This window comes from Colius striatus, chromosome 2, assembly GCF_028858725.1.
Source record: "Colius striatus isolate bColStr4 chromosome 2, bColStr4.1.hap1, whole genome shotgun sequence".
Classification (NCBI taxonomy): domain Eukaryota; kingdom Metazoa; phylum Chordata; class Aves; order Coliiformes; family Coliidae; genus Colius; species Colius striatus.
In genome coordinates, this window is record NC_084760.1 from 78,596,337 (window position 1) to 78,618,588 (window position 22,252).

At 50.5% G+C, this 22,252-nt stretch overlaps 1 protein-coding gene across 1 annotated transcript; it reads right to left on the minus strand.

The window, feature by feature from the left end:
• Positions 1-2,334: 2,334 nt before the first annotated feature.
• On the minus strand, positions 2,335-22,236 carry AARS2 (alanyl-tRNA synthetase 2, mitochondrial). The gene is made up of 22 exons (XM_061991254.1): positions 21,991-22,236; positions 21,027-21,215; positions 20,215-20,360; positions 19,287-19,481; positions 18,613-18,757; positions 18,015-18,160; positions 17,631-17,739; positions 16,996-17,034; positions 16,200-16,311; positions 15,557-15,684; positions 14,674-14,824; positions 11,991-12,160; positions 10,963-11,076; positions 10,152-10,292; positions 9,363-9,500; positions 8,846-8,955; positions 7,663-7,771; positions 6,111-6,233; positions 5,027-5,137; positions 3,476-3,559; positions 3,248-3,358; positions 2,335-2,887 (listed from the first exon to the last, which is right to left on the minus strand). The coding sequence occupies exons 1-22, from the start codon at positions 22,219-22,221 to the stop codon at positions 2,714-2,716; spliced, it is 2,976 nt and encodes a 991-aa protein (XP_061847238.1). The 5' UTR covers positions 22,222-22,236; the 3' UTR covers positions 2,335-2,713.
• Positions 22,237-22,252: the final 16 nt, after the last annotated feature.

Here is a 22,252-nt window from a genome sequence, read left to right on the forward strand (position 1 = left end):
TGCCCCACGATCAGGTGTTTTTAAAGGTTTATAGGAAGGTGGTGCAGGAGATGCAGCAGTCCTGGGCACAGGGGGTGCTGGGACTGCTAGAGATGCAGAGAAGGGGCTGTACTTCCAGCTGGAGGTACAGAAGTTGAGAAACATGGATACCAAAGCAGATGGTATAGGAATGGCTAGATCTCACATGATGCAGGTGGCTGCAGAGCAACACCACCCCCCTCAGGCTGAGCAGGCCTTTGGGCTGACCCCACAGGTAGCTGTGGGCATAGAGATGCTGAGGAGGACTTTGCAGGTGGTTGTATGCTCCCCAGTCAAAGATGTGAGGAGTGTCAGAGGGAGCTGGGGGTGTTTAGCCTGGAAGAAGCTGAGAAGACACATGATCATTCTCTACACTACCTGAAAGAGGGTTGTATTGGTGTGGAGGTTGGTCTGTCCTCCCCAGTTATGAAAAATAGGACAGAAGGAAATGAAGTTGCACCAGAGGAGGTTTAGGTTGGAGACTGGGAAGAACTTTTTCACTGAGAGGGTTGTTAGACACTGGCACAGGCTGCCCAGGGAGGTGGTGGAGTCACCATCCCCGGAGATATTTAAAAGCCGTGTAGCTGAGGTGCTGAGGGACCTGTCTTAGTGCTGGGCTTGGCAGTGGGAGCTGAGTGGTTGGACTCTATGATCTTAAAGGTCTTTTCCAACCAAAAAGACTCTATGATTCTTTGTGCTGATATCACCTTCAGAGCTTTCTGATGAGCTGTGGTGCTCATCAGCCTTCACTGCTCATCACTTGGTGCTCAGCAGCCTTCTGCCACACTGGGCCACTACTTGGAAAGCTTGGCTGTAGAGGCCATCCGAGACCACCTACAGACCCCTACAGACACAGAAGGGCCACACTGACACCCTGCTCTGCTTCAGGACCCCTGTAATGCTTGCTGGCTGGCACAAGTGCAGCATGAGACTGGTGGGCCTTCCCCATTGTCCACCTTCCCTCATCACTTGTCCAAGCTGTAACTATTGTCATGTAATTGACACCTTTCAGTTTCCCAAATGGCCTGGAGTTGGCTGCAGGATCATTAACCTTTTCCTAGTGCCCCTGCTTGGTGGGGCCAGGTCTGTCACCCTGACACCAGGCACTCTGAGAGCAGGGAGCCACTTTTCCCATGGGACATGGGAAGAGAAGAGCAGAGCTGGGGTGCTGAGCCATCGGGGCTTTGCTGCTCACTCACTGCAGAGTGCTGACAGCCCAGCAGCTCCCATGGCAGAGATGGGTCTCCTTCCAAAAGCCCCAAGGGCCACCACTTGAGGCGCCTCAGCAGCAGCAGCCTCTGGCCCTCCAAGGGAATGAGGATAGGGGCTCAACTTCCCCATCAGTAAAGGCATTACATTTAGGTTAGCACACAGACCCTCATCCCTTACCTTAAGGGGCTGGGTAAAAGTCTGCAAACGGTCAGTGGTTTTTAAGCTAAAAATCAGGCCAAGGGGTTAATTTTGTAAAGCTATTGCCTCCCAGCTCAGGCTCTGCTTTTGGAGCATGGTGCAGGAGCAGCTCAACCCAGCATTCTCCCAACTCTCCTCCTCCTCTTCACACCTACTCTCCAGTACTGAAAGCAGACATCATCTCCTGTAGCAGCTACTAATACAGTAACACTTAAGTACCCTGAGAAAGTGTTTTCCCAAAAGACAGAGCACTGTTTTCCCTCCCTGAACCTGGTACCACTGTAGCCCAAGTGAGATGCACGAGCTGTGCACCACCCTTCACTAACACTGCTTTCAACCCAACTGTCCCCTGGGACTCCCCACACCCTCTCCAGCACCCTACCAGCCTCTTCATGAGGTCCCTGGAGCACTGGGCTGGGTATTCCCAGCTCTCGCCTGTGCTCAGGTCCTTTGCAGAGATGTTTTGAGCACCAGCAGCACTTCTGCCTGCAGAAATGACAAGAAATCTGAGAAAGCACCAAGTTGTTCTGCTGCAACGTACGGGCTTACAGGAAAGGTTTGGAGTGTGGGAAGGAAGGAGGAAACAAGGCCGAGAACATTCATCCAAAGCAAAGAAGTAGAGGCTGGGATAATATCATTGCCTCTGTGCTGCAGTACTGAGGACTGGCTTCAGCCCTAGCCCTTGTACAGCCTGAAAGGATGAGTCTACAAGCAGGGTGGGACTTAGCATTTCTAAATTCCAGTAGCATTTGTAAGCAGAGGAGTGTCCTGCTTCTGCAGTAGGATGGGAATGCATAGACATGAGTGGGTGCAGACTTTCAGGGCTGAAGGGACAGAATGAGCCCCTCTCACCTCTGCCAGAGCAGAGTAGAAGAAAAGGTGGAATTAACAAGAAGCACTGGGGGATTACATATCTGTACCCTTTAATGGCTTTACGATAACACTGTGCCCTCTTTCCATGCTCTCACAGAGCCTCTGTGCTGGTCTTGTGGCAAAACTGTGTTGTTCCTGGAGAAGCAGGATCTGCTGCTGCAACTGGTGCTTTCTGAGGCTCAATCCCTACGTGTCTATGCTGATAACAGGCAGCATCATGCTGTCAGTGGGATCAGGAGTGGGGTCTCTGCTCATCCCTGATGTCCAGAAGCCAAATGCTCCAATGCAGTGGCTACAACAACGTTCAGTATGGGAGCTGCTAGACTGTTCAGATCAGAGTGTTAGACGTGCTCTGCATTGTGTCCATCGAGCGTGCAGCTGAACTGCATACAGCTGTCCTGTCATCAGAGCATCAGAGTTGGGTCAGTTTCCTCTGAGCGAACTGCAGGGCAGCAGTCAGGGCTCCCTGCATGCCCCTGGCACTCCCACTGCCCTTGGCGACCACGGGAGAGCCTCCTGCCTTCCCTTCCATCTGCGAGCACACAGCCACGGCCCAGTCGGCAGCTGATACCAGTGGGAGGCGGTTCTGGGGAGGAGACACACAGCAAAGTCATTTGGACTGCAGAGCACTCTGCAGCCTGTAGGAGGAAAGGTGGCTATGTTCCTTCCTCAGCCAGCCTGGGCCCTCACTGATCTGAAGCAGTCTGGACTGGGAGAAGCACAAAGGCTGACCTTACATGTTAATGCTGTGCCGTGCCCCTGGGCAAATGTGGCCTGGAGGATCCAGGGTTTCCTGTGCCCAAAGACTGAAAGTACACCTGGTCCCAGTTTGTTCATCTCAGGCATGATTAACCACCAACACTGGGTAGAATCCCAGGGAAAGTCTCACGTGGGACCTGCTGAGCAGTGGGTCCAGCCCCCCTTTGCAGGTCAGGGTTCTCCTTACCTTGGACACCTGACAGGCACAGAGCACCTCACCAGAAGCCTGAGGGCTGAGCAGCAGTACTGACGTGCCAGGAGACTTATCACACAGCTGGTTGACCACCTTCATTAGGATCTAGAATAGACAGGGAGAAAGATCAGGCTACAGCAAAGGAGACGTGCCCAGCAGCTCCCTCCCACTGTATGCGGCACCTGAGGCACCACTGGATCAACAGGTACGGGGGTTACTCACAGAGAGGGACTCAGCTGGGACAGTGTCAATGATGACAGGTTGATTGCAATGCTTTGCTAGCAGGCTTTGTGCCTTCACTTCAGCCTGGAAGAGGAAACACAGAGAGTTTATGGCGCTACAGTTGGCACAAGGTGGGCTGGATGAGGCTGGATGCATGCAACATCAGTACACAGGGAATGGAAGCGCTGCTCTGTGGGATGGAGCAGGGGCAGATGTTAGCAGAAGTGACCAGCAGACTGAAAACCTTCCTTCCTTAAAGCAAGTAGAGATGAACCCCTTTACAAAAGTGGAATAGACAGTGTGACCTGTTGGGTCTCCAGCCTCTCTCTTGGACCTGCACATCGCCACGTGTGTCAGGTAGACTCCTGAGGCAAGGTGCTCCTACTTAAAGAATTGTTCTTGCTGAGAACGCTAAGTCACGAGTAAGCATTTTCAATGGGCTTTCAATGTCATAACGTAAATAAGCAAGACACAAATAGAGTGGGAAGCCAGAGCAATATCCGTAAGGCTGGCAGAAAGGTTCTCTTCTGCCACTGACTTGCTGTGTGACTTGTGGAGCCTATTTTCAGGGACACCTCATCTTCCCCACTGAGCCAACAATGTGCCCTTGTGGCCAAGAAGGTCAATGGTATCCTGGGGTGCCTCAAGAAGAGTGTGGCCAGCAGGTCAAGGGAGGTTCTTTTCCCCCTCTACTCTGCCCTGGTGAGGCCTCATCTGGAGTCCTGTGTCCAGTTCTGGGCTCCTCAGCTCAAGAGGGACAGAGAACTTCTGGAGAGAGTCCAGCACAGGGCCACCAAGATGATCAGGGGATTGGAACATCTTTCATACAAGGAAAGGCTACAGGAACTGGGGCTGTTTAGTCTGGAGAAGAGGAGACTGACAAGGGATCTTATTAACACTTACAAATATCTAAATGGTGGGTTGGGACATCCCTATTTTCTATAGTAGCTAGTAACAGGACAAGGGGTAATGGGATGAAGCTGGAACATTCCATTTAAACATAAGAAAAACTATTTCACTGTGAGGGTGAGGGAGCCCTGGCACAGGCTGCCCAGAGGGGTTGTGGAGCCTCCTTCCTTGGAGGTCTTCAAGACCTGCCTGGACACGCTCCTGTGTGACCTTATCTTATTGGACCTGCTTCTGCAGTGGGGTTGGACTAGATGATCTCTAAAGGTCTTTTCCAACCCCTACCATTCTATGGTTCTATGATGTTATAAACAGCTATCTGACACCTATCCTCCACCTGTTAGTGTTTGCCAAAACTGCTGCTATAGGGCTCTCCATCCTCACAGGCAGATAGACATGGGGATTTTATAGGTGCCAAAAGCCCAGTCAGTCATTCATTGCATTTAAAAATTATGGTCCTGGTTATGCCAGTGAAATCAACCCAACGCAGGGCACTATGGTGCCTTTGTACTCATTTTCTTCTTTCTTCTAATGGTACCCCAGTGACTGAGTGGCTGTGAAGTGGGACAGAGATAGCAGCTCTGCTGATGTAGGTCACACAGTGCTATTAGCAGGCTGGAAGTGAGTGTGGGGCTACCACAGTACCTGCTGTATCTCCAGTTTTTTGACGGCTGTGTTAGCTGTTCGCTGTAGCGCTTTGAGGATGGTCTGTAGCTCTTTTCTTTGCCACTGGGGCATTGCAGTGTTAGCCACCACCTGCAACACAATTTGCTGTGTTAGGACACTGAAGTGTACATAAAGCTCTAGTTCTCTGGGAGATCAGCAGTTTGGCCTCTTCCTGTACGTCCATGTGATCAGGCCATCAAGTCACTGTGATGTGCAGCTTTCTCTTTTCAGCTGAGAATCTAAAGCCTGGAAATCCTTCTTCATTGCTTTACTTTCCCCACCACTCCTTTCTCTCACATTTGTTCTGGTAGCAGATTCTCTGCAACAGAGGCACCTAGACACTGGCAGAAATCTTTGTGATCAAAGAGGTAGCAGCGGGTAGCAACTTGCCCTTGCTGTTGACCAATATAAGATATTAACCCAGTAGCGAAGTCATGTGGCCAAGAAGGTGGCTTGTATCAGAAATAGTGTGACCAGCAGGACCAGGGAAGTGATTCTCCCCCAGTACTTGGTGCTGGTGAGGCCACACCCCAAGTGCTGTGTTCAGTTCTGGGCCTCTCACTACAAGGACATTGAGATGCTGTAGCCTGTCCAGAGATGGGCAAAGAAGCTGGTGAAGGGTCTGGAGAACAAGCCTGACAAGGAGCAGCTGAGGGAGCTGGGGATGTTTAGCCTGGAGGAGTCTGATAGGAGATATGATCACTCTCTACAACTACCTGAAAGGGTCTGTAACGAAGTGCAGGTCAGTCTCTTCTCCCATATAATGAGTGATAGGACAAGAGGAAATGGGCTCAAGTTGCACCAGGAGAGGTTTAGATTGGAGACTGGGAAGAACTTTTTCACTGAGAGTGTTGTTAGACACCAGCACAGGCTGCCCAGGGAAGTGGTGGAGTCACCTGTATAGCTGAGGTGCTGAGGGACATGGTTTAGTGGTGGGCTTGGCAGTGTGAGGTGAGTGATTGGACTCTATGATCTTAAAGGTCTTTTCCAACTGAAATGATTCTATGATTCAAGTGTCTAGAGCCCATGCTGGGATCTTTCTGTAGAGATGTATAATCCTTACTTTAGTCAGCTGGCCCACTTCTTTGGAGAGCTTCTGCATCTCAGGGATAGAGGTGCTCCCCTGCTTCATTCGTAGGGAGGCAGAGTCCACTTCCATAGCCAAGCACTGGCCCACTTCCCGGGCCTGGAGAGAAAGAGCAAGAGAATGCTTTGAATTTAGCAACAGAAAGAATGAGCAGTGATGGAGAAAGTGGAGAGGCAGCAGGGTTGTAACACTGAAGAACTGCTCAAGATCCAGTGGGAAGACACCTACAGAACCTTTAAGAACGAGTGTCCCCAAGAGACTTTGAAATAGAATGTTTTTCTCTAGATTTGCAGCCAACACTAGCTGGTCACACCCAAGGGACCAAGCTGTCACGCACTTGTTTCCTCAGTATCTCACACCAAATCATCAGGATTTCAACGAGGAAAAGCTTTGGAGCCCCATTTACTTCTTAATTTACTTTACTTCTACAGCTCTTTTCATTAGCCAAAGCAATATTGAAACTACTGCATGAAGAAACAAAAGAAATAGTAAAACTAAAGAAATGTTATCAGCTGTTCAAGCATATTTCCTGAGTTCAGCTGGCCTTGGTGTATTTCTTACTGTTTTCCCCTAGACCAAGTTAATATAGGCCTTCTTCTTCAGTGACAACCCTTATGATTTGTAGCATTTCCTTCCTGACAGATCTTCATGCCCATGATGGTCCTGCGAGACTTCAGCTCAGGTCAGCAGAGAGCATATAAGCAACCCTGTGGACAGTGAGGACTGCTGTGCCTAGCTAGGACACACATCCCTTGTGTGCAGCCTGCCTTGGCTGTTTGACACATGCACACAGCTCCTCTCAGGGGCTCCCCGGGTCAGCACTTCTAGCAAAGCGCACCCGTGTGCCCTGCAGCTTCCCACTCCTCTGCACAAAGAAAAGCCTCGCTAGGGACACAGATGCACAGGTGACAGCCAGTCAAAAAGCAATACGTTTGTAGGGGTGGGCTTTGCCTTCAGTCTTCCCAGGTCCACTGACAGTGCTCTCCTCTGACTGCAGCCGTAAAGGAAGCGGGCAAGCTTGCGGGGCCCTTGGCAATTTCAGATACGCAGAGGACAGAGCAACCTCATGGACACAGGAGGACGTTGTTTACTTTTTACACAGACCCAGCTAGACCAGAACCACAGATTAGCAGGAAAGAGACTACAGAAAAGAAGCAAAAGGGCTGTAAGAATGAGGCCAGGCCCTGTAGTCATAAAGTGTGAATCCAACTGTGAGAGGCAGGAGGCAAAACTGAAGCACAAAGGATCACACCTTTGAATACCTACCGAGGGACTGAAATCTATAGTCCAGAGGCTTCTTGATATTTTGCATCAAGTTCTTATCTTGGAAAAGGGGGTCTAAGGGGAGGAATGAAGGTCAAGGAGACAGGGGACTAGGACAGGGAGAGTGGGGGTGAACAGTGAGGCACAGCAATCCAGGAGTGAAGGAGAAAGCCAGAAGAGACAAAACTAATTGCAGGAACCTACAAAGTTGGGCCGTTCTGTCATTGCCTTAACACAGCAGAAGCCTTGGTTCTCCCGTTCTTACCTGTTTGGCTTGTGCCCCTGTCACTGCAATGACACGGCTAATCCCTTTAACAAGCTGACGCTCACCGATGATGGCCACATCTTCCACAGCTCCTGTTCGCAGAAGGTGCCTGCAAAGTCAGCAGAGAACAGAAAAGAAAACAAGATGCTCTCTGGGAACAGAAACCAGACTTTAGACAAGTCTCAAATCCAGCACCCCCTCCCCAGTACCAATAGCCTCAGTTCCTTCCCATCTCTAAAACTCTGATACCACCCTGTCTGCAGAGCTGAGGCTGCTCCAGCAGAACCTCTGTGCTATCTGCCCAACATGCTACTGTCAAATGGCACACAACAGCCTAGTTCTGCCTTGCTTTCCTCTCCTTTCCTTCAGCAGTGGGATGAAATGGCATTTTTCTCTTCTACTCAGCTACTACTGAGCCTCATATACAGCAATTTTTAGCTCCAACTCCCCTACTCGCCAGCAGACTCCAGCCACAGGGTAGCTGTGCAGTCACAAGACACCGACCACCTCTCCTTTCCTTCTTGGCTATCCAGCACTGGAGATGAAAATAACTACAGTGTTTTGAGTTCTATTACCACAAGTAATCACTTCAGAAAGCTTCACAAGAATTGATCATCTCCACTCCCATGCTGGTTTTTGTCCCACTACTCCCACAAGAATGTTCTCATGACTAGAAACTTGCTCATTTTCAGCAGTGTCTGCTCAAAGGCCAATTTGTTCCTCTTTGGGGTTTTTTTGTGTATCAGCATTGTCCTGTTTCTACTGTCACTACTGCCAGAAGCAGAAGAGGGTGAAGATAAAGAATTAGAATAATCAGAGTAGTCCCAAGGTCTCACAAGCATCTCAGAATCTCCTGCTGGGTCCCCAGCCCTCCTGCAATCCCAAGGCCAAAGCACTGTAACTGGTGTGACAGGCCACACGCTTCTTTCCCATACTCTGCTGGTGCTCTGTGGCTTCCAGGTTGTTTTCAGACCATGAACAAGAAAAAATGTTTTGCATGTCACTAAAGTTTCCTCATCTGAGACTTCCAAAGCTTCATAACTGGTCCATCCTGTCCTCACAAGATCTATCTGGTGAAGAAACCTATTTGTACAATGACAGGGAGTGGAGCTTGCATGAATGCCTCTACCTCAGCCACTAGTGCCCACAAACACACCTTCTCACTGCAAGTAAATTCACTTACGTCCCACAGCAGAGCTCCACAGAGGTCTGCATTGCAGCCTTAGAGTTGCGGGTCAGCACACTCTCCACAGGGACCCCCAGGGACACTATCCTCACTGGATCTGGATACTCCTGGCAGAGGAGACAGGGATCAGCAGCTAACAACATGGTCCTCCAGGGGCACTTGCAGACTCACTACATGGCTTTGGGTGCCTGCTTCAGTTTGCCAGTATTCCACAGTAGCCCCAGACTGAGGGACAGCGCGGCTTCTCCCCCACAAGCAGCCACCGTGGGGAGAAAGCACCAACTGGGTGACACCACAAACTTTTAATCCAAAGAAACAGCAGAAATCCTATGCACCACCAGCTGCCACGTTTTACAACACAGTGTCTCAGATCTCATCTCTGTCCTATTCTCCTTCCTGAGCTTTGAAAGTCAATTTCCTTGCAGAAACCTGTTGTGTCAACGTCTCTTGTGACACAGACGGTTCCTGCTGAAGGAGAAGGCTCACAGAGATGCACACTGCCACCCTGTCATACCTCATCCATCATGCGGAGTCCCTGAACTCTTCTCGCCAATGTGAGGGGGACCTCAGCCATGTGCACAACCTCATTTTGTTTGATCACATCCTGGACCACTTGCTCCACTTGCTGTAGCTGTTCCACAGTCACAGGGCCCTGAGGAAGTACATCAGACACCTTCAGGAGAAGCTTCCCGAGAGGTACAGAACAAAGGAGAGAGAACTGGGGCAGGGCCCTCATGTAACTCAGCTTGGGGAAGCCACTTGCCAACTGTGTCTCATCTTCTCTACTTGTAAAATGGAACTGTGAGTATCACGACCCTCGTGTCCCCTTCTCCCATGAGGGATGTGGATTTTTGATCCAAGAGCACCAATCAAACTCTTCAAGAGAAACACTGCAATGAGTGACAGGTTACCAGGGCCAGTGTTTAGCCTGACTCAACAGCATTTAGTTCCGAACCACTATCACCTAGGTGACCAGCACACACATCAGATATGTGCCATAGCCAAGCTGGGGAATAGCTCAGAAGGTCCCTTTACACTACTCAGGTGAGCCCAATGATCACTGGCCTTGCTAAGTCCTTTCCCTTCTGGCCTCCCATTCATGTCCTCAGCAAGTCCTGCTGAGAGTCAGGCGTATGGAAAGCAGAGCCAGTCACATCCAGAGGAGCTGGTTTCATTGCTCAGAGAAAACACCATCTCCCTCTAATGGAGTGATTACAGTGAGAGGAGAAAAATCTCTAGAGAGAAGGCCAGTAGTGGGGATGTAGGTACTGCTGAGAAGAAGAAAAGAGAAGTGCTGAGTCACCTTAGTGTCGAAGTCAAAACGCAGGTACTGTGGTGTCACGTGGGAGCCGCGCTGCTCGGTACTGTTGCCCAGGACGTGGCGCAGAGCAAAGTTGAGCAGGTGGGCTGCGGTGTGGTTGGTCATGCAGGCCAGCCGCTGCGCCTGCAGGCACACACAGATGCACCTGCTGCTGCGCCTGCAGGCACACAGATGCACTTGCTGCTGCGCCTGCAGGCACACAGATGCTCCTCCTGCTGATGCGCCTGCAGGCACTCAGATGCACCTGCAGGCACTCAGATGCACCTGCAGGCACTCAGATGCACCTGCTGCTGCACCTGCAGACGCAGACAGATGCACCTGCTAATGCACCTGCAGGCACACAGATGCACCTGCTGATGCACATGCTGCTATGCCTGCAGGCACACACAGATGCACCTGCTGCTGCACCTGCAGGCACACACAGCTGCCACACACCCCTTGGGGAGCAGAGGGGCACAGAGGGGTGGGGGAAGGCTGTCTGTGAGAGGAGGGGTTGGGAGAAGATGGGGGCAAAAACCAGCAGGTAGTACAGCTGTTAGATTAATTTATGTCACAGGGCAGATCTCACCGCTTTTCCCCTGGGACTACCTCTGCAAAACAGTGAAGGGCAGGATGGATACTTGTGGACAGACCAATGGCTGACAGAAGATTCCAGAGTCACTTGTGAGGTCTCCCTCCATAGCACTATGAAAGGTGGGCTCAGGTATACAAGAGACAAGGGTCTGCTGTGCCCAAGATATCACAAGACTCTCAAAGCAAGGCTGGCAAAAGATTAAGAGCAGCAAGTTATCACCTCATCCACAAAGAGCTGCACTTGGTCCCCAGCATGCAGGGCTTCCATAGCAGTGACCTCGTGGATCACGTAGCCACCACAGAGGCGAACTGACTCTATGGGGAAGAGCGTTTCCTGAGCAAAGAGACAAAAAAGATGAGTTAGGACACAAGGAGAATCCTGTGGTAGGTGCCTGCTTGAAACACAACCCCCAGTGATCCCTAAAAGCAGAGATGGAGTGGGAAAAGCAGGGAGAAACTTAGCATGAATGCAACCAGAGTGCCTCAGATCTTTCCTGCACTCAGCCAATGGCTGCACAACATGCTGAGGCTGTCAGTTTGCAGTAGAAGGACAGTAACACCACCCATGCTGATGAACTTTCCTAATCAAGGATGCTTGTCCATGAGAACATGGTCAGCAGCTGCCAAGGCACCTGTCTCAAGCATCTGAGGTGCCATCTCTGCCTCACTGGTCTGTCAATAGAAACTTGATCCCTACTTTGGCTTAGAGAGAAGTGCTGAGCAAGGCACTATCTCATTCTGCAAAGCTAAAAAGGCAGCATCAGTGCCCAGAGGTGGAATGCAGGAAAGAGAAAAAGCTGCACCGCATGTAACTTCCCAGGACAGAGCCCAAGCTCTCCCTCTGTTAAGGCTGAAGGAACATAGTGCAGAAACTGAGGTTCTCCCTGATGCTTTGAAGAGCAATAAGAGGTTTTGCATTGGGTCTCAAGCAGGGCAATGCTTGCAGTCATCCAGGACTGGCCACAAACAAGTTACTCAGCCCATGGACAATCAGATCATTGCTTTGTCTTCCCAGCAAGATGCAAAGGGCCGAGAGAGAAAACAAGAGCAGCAAGTACATCTCTGTGAAGTTACTGCTGCTTCTCCCTCTCCCCATTAACCCTGATGATGCGAAGCCTTGGGAACTGTCAAGAGTCAGCAGATTTAATATTAACACAGAAAAACAGCCTTTGGGGGATCCACTCAGGGAATTTTTGCCTGGCCTCAATACCCTGGGCAGCCCTGGGTTCAGGCAGCAAAGGGTCTTACCTGCTGTCCTAAACGTATCATATAGCCTTGGTCAGAGTCTTGCCCACCCTGCTCTGCATAGAAGTTAGTCCTGTCCAAGATGACACCACAGCGTTGCCCTGCCGCAACCTCCTGCTGTAGAGACTGATCTCTATACAGCATCAGGACAGTGGCCTGACACGGGCTGAACTCTGTCAGAGGGGAAGAAGATGGCAGTAATTAGTGCATGCACTCTGTCAGATTGCGACAGCGAAGGAGGAGTCACTTCCCCAGGCCAGTCCTGCCAACACCCAGTCTATACTGACGGCTGGCATTTTCCTTTGCCTGGGTAGGAGAGGAACAGCTGTTGGCAGAAAGGACGAAGGATCTGTTATTTGGAACTAAGTCAGCCCTCACTTCCCTAGTGACAGGCACGCTGAGTAGCAGGAAAGCAGTTGGATCGGGCTGCATGTGAGCCTGACAGAAGCAGATGTGGCACAGACAATATCTGCATCTTGCTACACTGCAAGCCTGGGAAACCAACTAACCTTCTATGAAGATATGACAGACTTGGTAGACAAGGGACTATGAGGATACCACCTTCCTTGACGCAGCAAGCTTTGATGCTCTCTTGTAGGCTCTTTGAAGCCAAATTTGGGCGATATGGACTGGACAGGGGGACCACAAGGTGGGTGTATATCCACCTTAGGTTGGGTGTCCTGGCTGGGCAGAAAGTGCCACAATAGTTCAAAGTTCAACTGCTATTCAGTTACTATCAGAGCTACCTGGTTGCTGGTATTAGGGCCAACACTATTTAACATCTTCACTAATGCCTATGCAGGTCAAGATGGGATGTAACCATATCCTGCTTGTGTATGGCAATGAACTGGTGGGAGCTGGAGCAAGCTAAATCTAAATCAGCAAGGTGCCTTCTCACATGGAAGGCTGCCTGTCTGCTGGGCTGCCTGTCTGCTGGGCCGCCTGTCTGCTGGGCTGAACATAGTCAACAGTTCAAAGAAAACTGTTACTTACCCCTATCTAGTATTTGTGAGATTACATCTAGAGTGCTGAAAATTCTGCAAAAAAAAGCTTTTCACACTAAGAGTGATAAAGAACAGGGAACAGAGAGGCTGTGGGATCTCTGTCCTTAAAGACACTGAAATGGATAAAGCTCTCAGCCACCTGATCTGACCGTGAAGTTGATGTTCCTTTGATCAAGAGACTGGACATCCAGAGATTCCCTCCAACCTTAATTATTCCATGATTCAGAGACTGAGGAGGTGGGACAGTTCCAACTTGGACATTTCAGCCAATGTCACTGTCGGGCTTTTTCCTCCATTGTGCTCTTGTCAGAGTAGAAATAGCTTGAATTGTCTCACTTTCTGCTTAGTGCAGGTTGCCACCAGCACACTGGGTAACAGGGAGCTGGTTGTACACAGCTATCTCTTAATGGTTTGTGGCAGCCACACCATCTCTTCCTCTCTGTGTTTTAGCTTTACACTCTCTCTAGAGCATCAGCAACTCATTACCCCAAATGGTAAGAAGCCTGCACTGGCATCTAGTGGCTTACCGCAAAATAGCAAGTGCACGGCTTTAGACATCTCCCTAAAACTTTTGCATAATTATTCTTCATTCTCTCTACCACTCACACTTAGAAGCCTAATTGCTGGGGACAAACTCATCTCTAGCAGAAATCAACGGTTCCTGCTTCACCACTGCACAGTAATACCAAAGCATAGCTCACAGTCTTGTCACTAGCCCAGAGCCTTCCTGTGGACACACCAACAGCAATTAGAGCACATACTTTGGGATGTGCTGTAAGAAAAGATGCAGCAGCAAGGTGGATGGTTTTGAACCACAAAGTACATGTTCTACATATGTGAGGTTAGATAGTAAAAGTTTCATAGAATCATAGAATCATTTTGGTTGGAAAAGACCTCTAAGATCATTAAATCCAACCACTAACCACACACTGGCATAAACCATGTCCCTCAGCACCTCACCTAAGCACCTTTTAATTATCTCCAGGGATGGTGACTCCACCACCTCCCTGGGCAGCCTGTGCCAGTGTCTGACAACTTGCTCAGTGAAAAAGTTCTTCCTAATCTGCAATCTAAACCTCTCCTGGCACAACTTGAGCCCATTTCCTCTGTCCTATCATTCATTACGGGGGAGGAGAGATCAACCCCAACTTAACTACAACCTCCTTTCAGATAGCTATAGAGAGTGATCATGTCTCCCCTCAGCCTCTTCTCCAGACTAAACATCCCCAGCTCCCTCAGCTCTTCATAAGACTTGCTCTCCAGACCCTTCACTAGCTTCGTTGCCCATCTCTAGACATGTTCCAGTACCTCAGTGTCTTGTAGTGAGGGCCCAGAACTGGACACAGTATTCAAGGTGCAACCTCACCAGTGCAAATTACAAGCGGACAGCCACTTCCCTGGCCCTGTTGGCCACACTATTTCTGGTACAAGCCAGGATGCCATTCGCCTTCTTGGCCACCTGGGCACACTGCTGGCTCATGTTCAGCTGCTGTCAATCAACACTCCCAGGTCCTTTCCCGTGGGCAGCTTTCCAGCCACTCTGCCCCAAGCCTGTAGCGTTGCCTGGGGTTGTTATGGCCCAAGTGTAGGACCCAGCACTTGGCCTTGTTAAACCTTGTTTGTGAGGGATTCCAGTGCCCTCAGGCAGAGCTTTGCCTTACAGAGAGGACATGGCCACTCACCGTACTGCCCGTGCTGCCCCAGCCTGTAAGCGTACTTCAGAGAGTCATCTGTAGCAGGCACGTTGTTGCTCTTCAGCTGAGCCAGTGAGTGCACATCCAGGTGTGTATTTGTGTCCTCCAGCTGTCCTGCCTGGGGGCCACCAGCCTTCCGCTACAGCAGAACAAAGGCAGAGGTCAGTGGGAGATACCTGGGGGCACTTGGATGATAACTGGAGCTAAAAGGCTAAGAACAACTTCTTGTACATTCCTGGAAAAGGCCTGTTTAGATCCACGCTGATGGAGGCTACTGCTAAACCAACCCCATTCCTTCAAACCCCACAAGCACTCAGTGACACCCTGTACTGGCCTTGAGGCAGGCCTTAAGTAACAGCTAACACAACCCTCTTGGCAGAGCTTGCTGTGTAGCTGTGAAACTTCCAGGCCACTAAAGTTCAGGAAAGCAAGGCCTCAAACTGATTACTGCATGGAGGGGATACTGAAAGTCTTCCAGCACTAGAGATCAAAATATTTTTCAGACTCTTCATAAACAACATGCTGTTTGGGCTAAGCTGACTGCTTTGTGTGAAAAGTTGGACTACACAGCTGACAGAGGACATTCCTAACCTGTATAGTTCTATGATAACTTCCACTCCAGCAACAGTCAGCACTACAAAGCACTTCTATCTGAAGAGAATCACCAGTCAATACTTCTCAGTCCCACATCCATAAGCCAGAGGCACTGTGACTCCACAGCTGTTTCAGATGCACCCCTCCTTTCAGAGAAAAGGCACGTGGCCACATGGTACATCCAAAGAGCCTCAGCAATGAAATGAGTTCTGTCTCCATGCTCATGGGAGACAGGGGAGGCTCTGAATTATTCTGACAAAGCAAGTCTCTCTCTTACCTTTGTGTCTTCCAAAGCAAGTTCATTAAAAGCAGCTGTATCCAAACTGATTCCCTTTTCTTCAAGCATCAAGTCAATCAGATCCAGAGGGAATCCCAAATTCCCATAGAGAGACCAGGCTACTTCAGCTGTAGGACAAAAAGGATGTGAACTCTGTGTGAGTACAGAAAGCAAAAGCATCTCAAGATCTGCTTGGACGGCACCAATCTAGCATGTGCCATGGTAACTGCATTCATCTGCGTTGTGTGCAGCTGCAGTGGTAATGGGAAAGGGAAAAAAGCCATGCAGTTGCTCTTGTACGGGACTGGGGAATTAATGATGTCTCACAGCCCCATCCCTGATAAAATTCTGGGCAGCACATCTAGACAGGCAGCTGTACTGGTTGGGTCCTCAGTTCCTGTGTCTTGTAAGGATCTATTTAATCAGTCAATAAAGCAGCAAGGAAATGTTTCTAACTTGCCCTGTGCCTAGTTTGTTGTGAGAACAAAGTGCTAGGAAACAACTGCAATCTGGAGAAAGGAGCAACATATGCTCCTCTGCTTGGGACTAAAAGCGTGGGGGAGGCAGACATCCACCAGTTTTGACTGTAATGCTTGTGAGGACCTGGATCAAACGATCAAATCATCAGAGGAGGGAAACTCACCTGGGAAATGTGTGGAGGGCTCCATCTGCTGCACTGTCTGCTCTATGATGTGCCTCCCACGCTTCAGGGTGGACAGAAAAGCTGCCTCGTTCTCATTGATGATATCCATGATCTGCCCAAGGATCAGAAGGGTTAGCCACAACAGCTCAGCTCAGAGCAAATCAAGCAAGTGTCTGACAGAGGTACTGTGTCTGCATGAACCAGCCTTTTTGTTTCTTAAGTATCCATCACAACATGGCTGTGATGCATTACTAAGCTGTGCCCAAGTCTTTGTGCCTCCTATCGCCAGTCCTGTCAAGGAAATATTGACCATTCACCTGGGGAAGGCTGGAGGCTAACAAACACTCAGACATCTGTGTCTGTGACCCAGTTAAAGTTGCACAAATGGACAGCGAGAGAAGTTGCTCAACGGTTGCTGTCAGCAGATGCAAGAGAGGAGTGGCCTTAAATCACCAATCCACCATGGACAAAGGGTACTCAGCCTAAGACAGGCTGTACTTGTACTGACAAAAGAGCTACTTTAGGTATTTTAGAGCAAGGGCTGCTTTATACTAGGACGAGCAGTCCCTGGTAAGGATCTAGTTGAGTTCCCACAAGGAAATCTGCCAGAGACACTTCTCATGCCCAGAATACATGTTCCCAGCACATCTCAGCCCACCCATGAGCACATGGTTATGGAGGAGGCTATACAAACCCCTCCAGCTAAGTCCCAAGGAAGGGCTGACTTCAGCCTTCAAGAGCTGTGCTACACAAATATGAAATAGGGTTTCTGTCCAGGGAATTCTACATTGCTCACCTGCTCTGTATTCTTCATCAGTTCTGGATAGGCATCTCCCTGTGGAGTGAGCTCAGTTAGTGATAATATCTTCAGCATCCTCTTCTGGGGATCTCATAGCATGCCACGAGCATTATAGGGGTTTATCACGCAGGTGAGTGGTGAAGCAAGCCTCAGCACATAGCTCCAGGGACAGCAGCACAGGGGAAGAATCACACATGGACTTAACAGCTGCTATCTTCCTGTGACCTGCCTCTGCTAGCCCCTACACAGCATCTATTGGCAAACACGCCCATTCACCACAGGAAGAAAGTACTGTCTTTAGGATGAGTACTGACTTACAAAGACCAATTTCAGATGGCTTTAACCAGTTACGACAGCTTGGAAGCCACTGCCCTCAGGAAACAACAACATGCACTTGCATACACTTCCACACACGCTTGTGCTGGCTGTACAGCTGGTCACACCAAGCCCTCCCATCACAAATGATCAAGAGATGAGAGATTTTCGCTGCTGCCATGCACAGCACCAGACACACCATCCCAGAGCTCCTTCGCACCCGAGACTCTCTCCTGACAGCACACAGGAAAGGGACTTCAGGCTGAATATGACATATATTATACTCTTTTTTCCTTATGGCAGTAGTTTTTACTCACCAGCACTTCCACAACAGTAGGCACCAGGGAGGCCAGGAGGCCAGGCGGAGCGTGAAGGACTTCAGAGCAAAAGCGAACAGCCCTGCGCAGGATGCGACGCAGCACCAGCCTGAAAGCAGGGCAGGACTGGCCAGGGAGCCATGGGAGCATCCCTGCCCAGCTCCCAACACACACAGCCTCTCTGGCCTGATCTAATGACACGGGCCAGCTGCACCCCACACTGTACACCAAGGATCCAAGGATGAGCCTGCAGACTGGAACCTCTCCCAGGCTCTCAGCTTCCTGCCTCCCCAAAGCTCACGGACTCCTCATCTCAGACTGTCGCCAGAAGCTCTCCCCTGGCTGTCCTTTCTGGACCCAACTTGCTCCACGCCATGCCCTTACTCTGCTCCAGAGATGCCTGGGTAGATGCCATCGGTGATGCAGACACACAAGGCGCGCACGTGATCTGCCACCACCCTGTAGGCCATATTCACATGCCCGATGTCAGCGGCCCCAACCAGGCCTTGGTACTTGGGCCCCCTGCAGCCCTGAAAGAGAAAGCAAGGAGACAGAACAGCAGAAATTAATGGCTGCAGAAAGGAAAGTTTTAATGCAAGAGGCAGACACTTAATAATTGACATTACGCTTCTCTGCTGCCTCTCAGCCTTGTGCACATAGGATGTACTCATTAAATCCTTCCAGAGTACTACAGACCAAGATGTCTGTACCTAAGGCAGGTCAGCCAATGCCCTGATGCTGAGGAATTTAAGAAACTTTGGAGGAAAAACATACCAGTAGTGCCAATAACCCAACAGATTTCTAACCTGGAATCTTCCCCCAGTTTCCCTGGAAGGCTGTTCTAGACTTGGCTGCACATACTTCCCGTATCAAAATACCACATAGCAATGTATGTGGAGAAGGCTGTACTATGGTACCAGGCAAGCAGGCTGCCTTCTAGGAGCTTTTGTTTAGCTTTAGCTCTGAGCAGAAGCAACATCACCTTGTGAATGGCATCCAAGATGGGAGTGAAGAGATCTGTGTCGTAGTTGGAACGTTTGTTCTGCAGGACTGTCACCAGCCTCTCCAGGCCCATTCCCGTATCCACATGGTGCTGCGGCAAGGGAAGCAGATTCCCCTCTACCTCTCTGTCAGCCAGCCAGGAAAAAGAAAAGGCAAAAGAGAAGCAAGAGTCAGTTGAGGGGGAAAGAAAAGGAGCATGTGAGTCAAAGAGAATGGGAGAGTGACAGGGGACAGAAACAGCAGGTGACCCAACAAAAAGCAGCTCAGAGACAAGACTAACAGCAATCTGCCATAGCACTGTCAGGCAGCCAGGATCTGACAATCAGATAGAATTGAGTGCAACACAGGGAAAAAGGCCCTCCCTGAGAGCGGCCCAAGGCCTCCTCCTCCTTCTGCAGGCTTCTCTGAGCCACTGCAGACCTGAAGAGACTGCTGGGATGCAGCAGTGAGGGAGAACAGGCGGCTGAGGTTAGTGGGACAGGACAAATAAAGCAAAGGGGATCAAGAAATGCACTGGACACATCTCCACAGCTTCCCGTGTGCTCTTGCACTGCCCCTCCTGGAAAGCAGGGAGATGGTCTGAGAATACAGACCTACAATTTTGGGATTGGACAAGGGGGAAAGGCTCTGGAGTTCAGACCAGATGCCTGGTACCTGTTATACTGCATGAAGACCAGGTTCCAGATCTCCACCACATCAGGGTTGCCCTGGTTCACCAGGGCTGCAGCATTTCTGCCACCGCCCACGTAGTCATAGTGAATCTCTGTGCAGGGACCGCAGGGACCCGTGTCTCCCATCTCCCAGAAGTTGTCCTTTGATGAGAAAGGAAGCACATGACTGGCAGGCACCCTGGAAAGGCGAACAGAGATAGCAGCGCTGGAGCATGAACACAAAGCACCTAACAGCCTGCATCACAGGAGCTGGAAGTAAGAATCCTTTCTGGCTACTACAAACTCAGTTAGCCAAACACATTAGGATTCCTTTGCTCTTGTCACACAATTACTCTCCTTAGCAGGAAAAAGATGGGCCAAACAGACAGGATCCTACCCAGCTTGGCAAACTCTGTCTCGTTCCTGCTGACAGGAACAGGGTCTCCACCAAGTTTGTGTAGCTTCCTTCCTCCTTGGAGGAAATTTTAGCAGAGCTCTGACCCGATCACAACAGGCAAAGCTGAACAACAGTGGCATAGAACCCACATACAGCATAGAACAAGCTCCCAAAGCACAGCAGTGCTCTCTACAACTGCTGCATCTTCACTCTGAAGTAGTCATTGCTAGTTGTCAGAAGAGAATGTACTCTCTGCAGCCCATGATGGAGAGGAAGCAAAGGATCAGAGAACCTTCACTCACTCCATCCAGGCCAGTCAGGTACATAGCCCTCCAGACTGACAACATCCGAGAAAGCTTAGATGTCAAATGCCCCAGAGTGCTCCCAGTCCAGATGACTTTTAACAGCCCAACCAGAAATTATCTTAAACCACAACTTTCGGCCCCTGTATCTGATTTCTAAAGAACAAAGGGGAGACTATAGAGACTGAAGTGTCATCATCTGCTGCTCAGCAGCTCTCCTCTGACACACTTACCCCAGGCGGAGCCACACGTCCCTGCACTCCTCATCTGCGCTCAGCCCCAGCGATGAGTCTCCATCAAAATAGGTGATGTAGAGACGATCTCTGGGGATCTTGTAGACCTCTGTCAAGAGCTCCCAGGCCATGCTACATGCCTCTTCCTGAGCAGGCAGGGAACACAAATGCAGCATAGTAATGCAGGATGCACAGTAATGCAGGAAGGCTTTTTAGAATGGAAGTCAAACACCAAAGTTGTTAATTTCAGCTGCTCTCTCCCTTTCCAGTGTTAAGGCATGTTGCAAAGAACAAGATGAGGGCCAGGCAAGTGAGACAGCTCACTGCTGCCTGTGGAAAACTGACATTACTAAATTGTGGGGAGATACTCGGGATCACAGCATGTTCTACATTCACGCACTTACTAGCAGAGTTACAGGGATTATTTTCTTTCCCAGGAAACATAATTATCCACTAGCAAAAGAAACTAGCATCCTTTATCCTTCTTTCCTTTTCACACTTTCTAGTAAAGTGCTTTTCCAGTACCATCACATGAACTGGTAATCTCTTTTCACCATGCTAAATGGTCAGCACTGTCATTCACACAGGGAACTTCGATTTGTATGTGTTGTTCACAGCTTTGAGCACTTGGAGAGCCTGGAGGGCCCATTCAGTGATTCAGCACTAAGGGCTGCCTGCCTCTGCTTTGAGCCACAGAGCTGCATGAAGCAATTTGGAGCTTATCAAAATGCCTTCTGCAGACAGCCCTACAGCACAGCTCTAAAAGAAAGGCCACATTTGCCCCTGCAGAGGCTTCACTCCTACAGCCTCACCTTAAAGTAATCCCCAAAGGACCAGTTGCCCAGCATCTCGAAGAATGTGTGATGGTAAGTATCTCGGCCCACGTCCTCCAGGTCGTTGTGCTTCCCTCCCGCACGCACGCACTTCTGGCTGTTCACCACGCGCCGGTGCCCGGCCAGCTCGCTCCGGGGGTGCACTGTGCCCAGGAAAATGGGCTTGAACTAGAAACCAAGGCAGAGAGACAGCTGCTATTGCTGTCGCAGACACATGGGAAAACACAAAAGACAAAAGGATACTGCTGTGGCTGGGTGAAGAAATGTAAAGGACAGAAAATGGAGAGAAAACAGGTGGTGTCTCTAGCCCATCTCTGGCCTACACTGGATAAGCTAAAAATTAACTTGAAAATAAGACACTAATATCTCATATGTACAGCCTAAAGGAAGTGTTTGGCCAAAGGATGCTCCAGAGATCACTATGAGCCACCAAAGACTCCCACGGAAACCCCTCAGCGACCTGAACCACATGTGTAATGATCATGCCAATACAATAACTAGTTCTAGGAAAAACAGTGACTATGTATAACTATTCTGGAAAGTTTGACACATATGTATGCAAGCGAACACCATAAGCTTTACCAAACGAAGTCCACAGTGTGCACGTTAGGAGGAGCTATCGCACCCGGACCCGAATAAAGTAATGCCCCCTTTACAACCCCAAACTAGCGCTGAGCAGTTTCTTCCCGCTTTCGGCGACATGGCCAGGTGCCAGGCAGCGCTGGAGGCTGTGCTGCGGCACAGGTCCTGACACACAGCCGCTGTGCAACGAGACGCGACGGGCAAAGCGGCGGCAGCGAGAGTCCCGACGGGAACCCACCGCAGCGCAGGAGGCCAGGGGTCACCCCGAGACGGGACGAAGGCGCGGAGGCCCCGGGAAGCCGGCGGAGGGAAAAGCCGGAGCCTCATGCGGCAGGCGGCCGGCGAGGGCGGGGGAAAGCACCTGGTTCATGCCCGCGTTGACGAAGAGCAGGCGCGGATCGCCGCGGGGCCGCACGGGGGCCGAGGGCAGGCGGCGGTGGCCGTGGCGCTCCTGGAAGAAGCGGAGGAAGGCAGCGCGGACCTGCCCCGCCGTCGGGCCGCCAGCAGCCCCGCGGCGAGGCCCGCAGGGCCAGCGCAGCGGCACCGCCAGCAGCAGCACCCAGCGCCGCAGCCGGCCGGCCACCGCCGCCATAGCGGTACGGGGCGGAAAGCGGCGCGGCGGC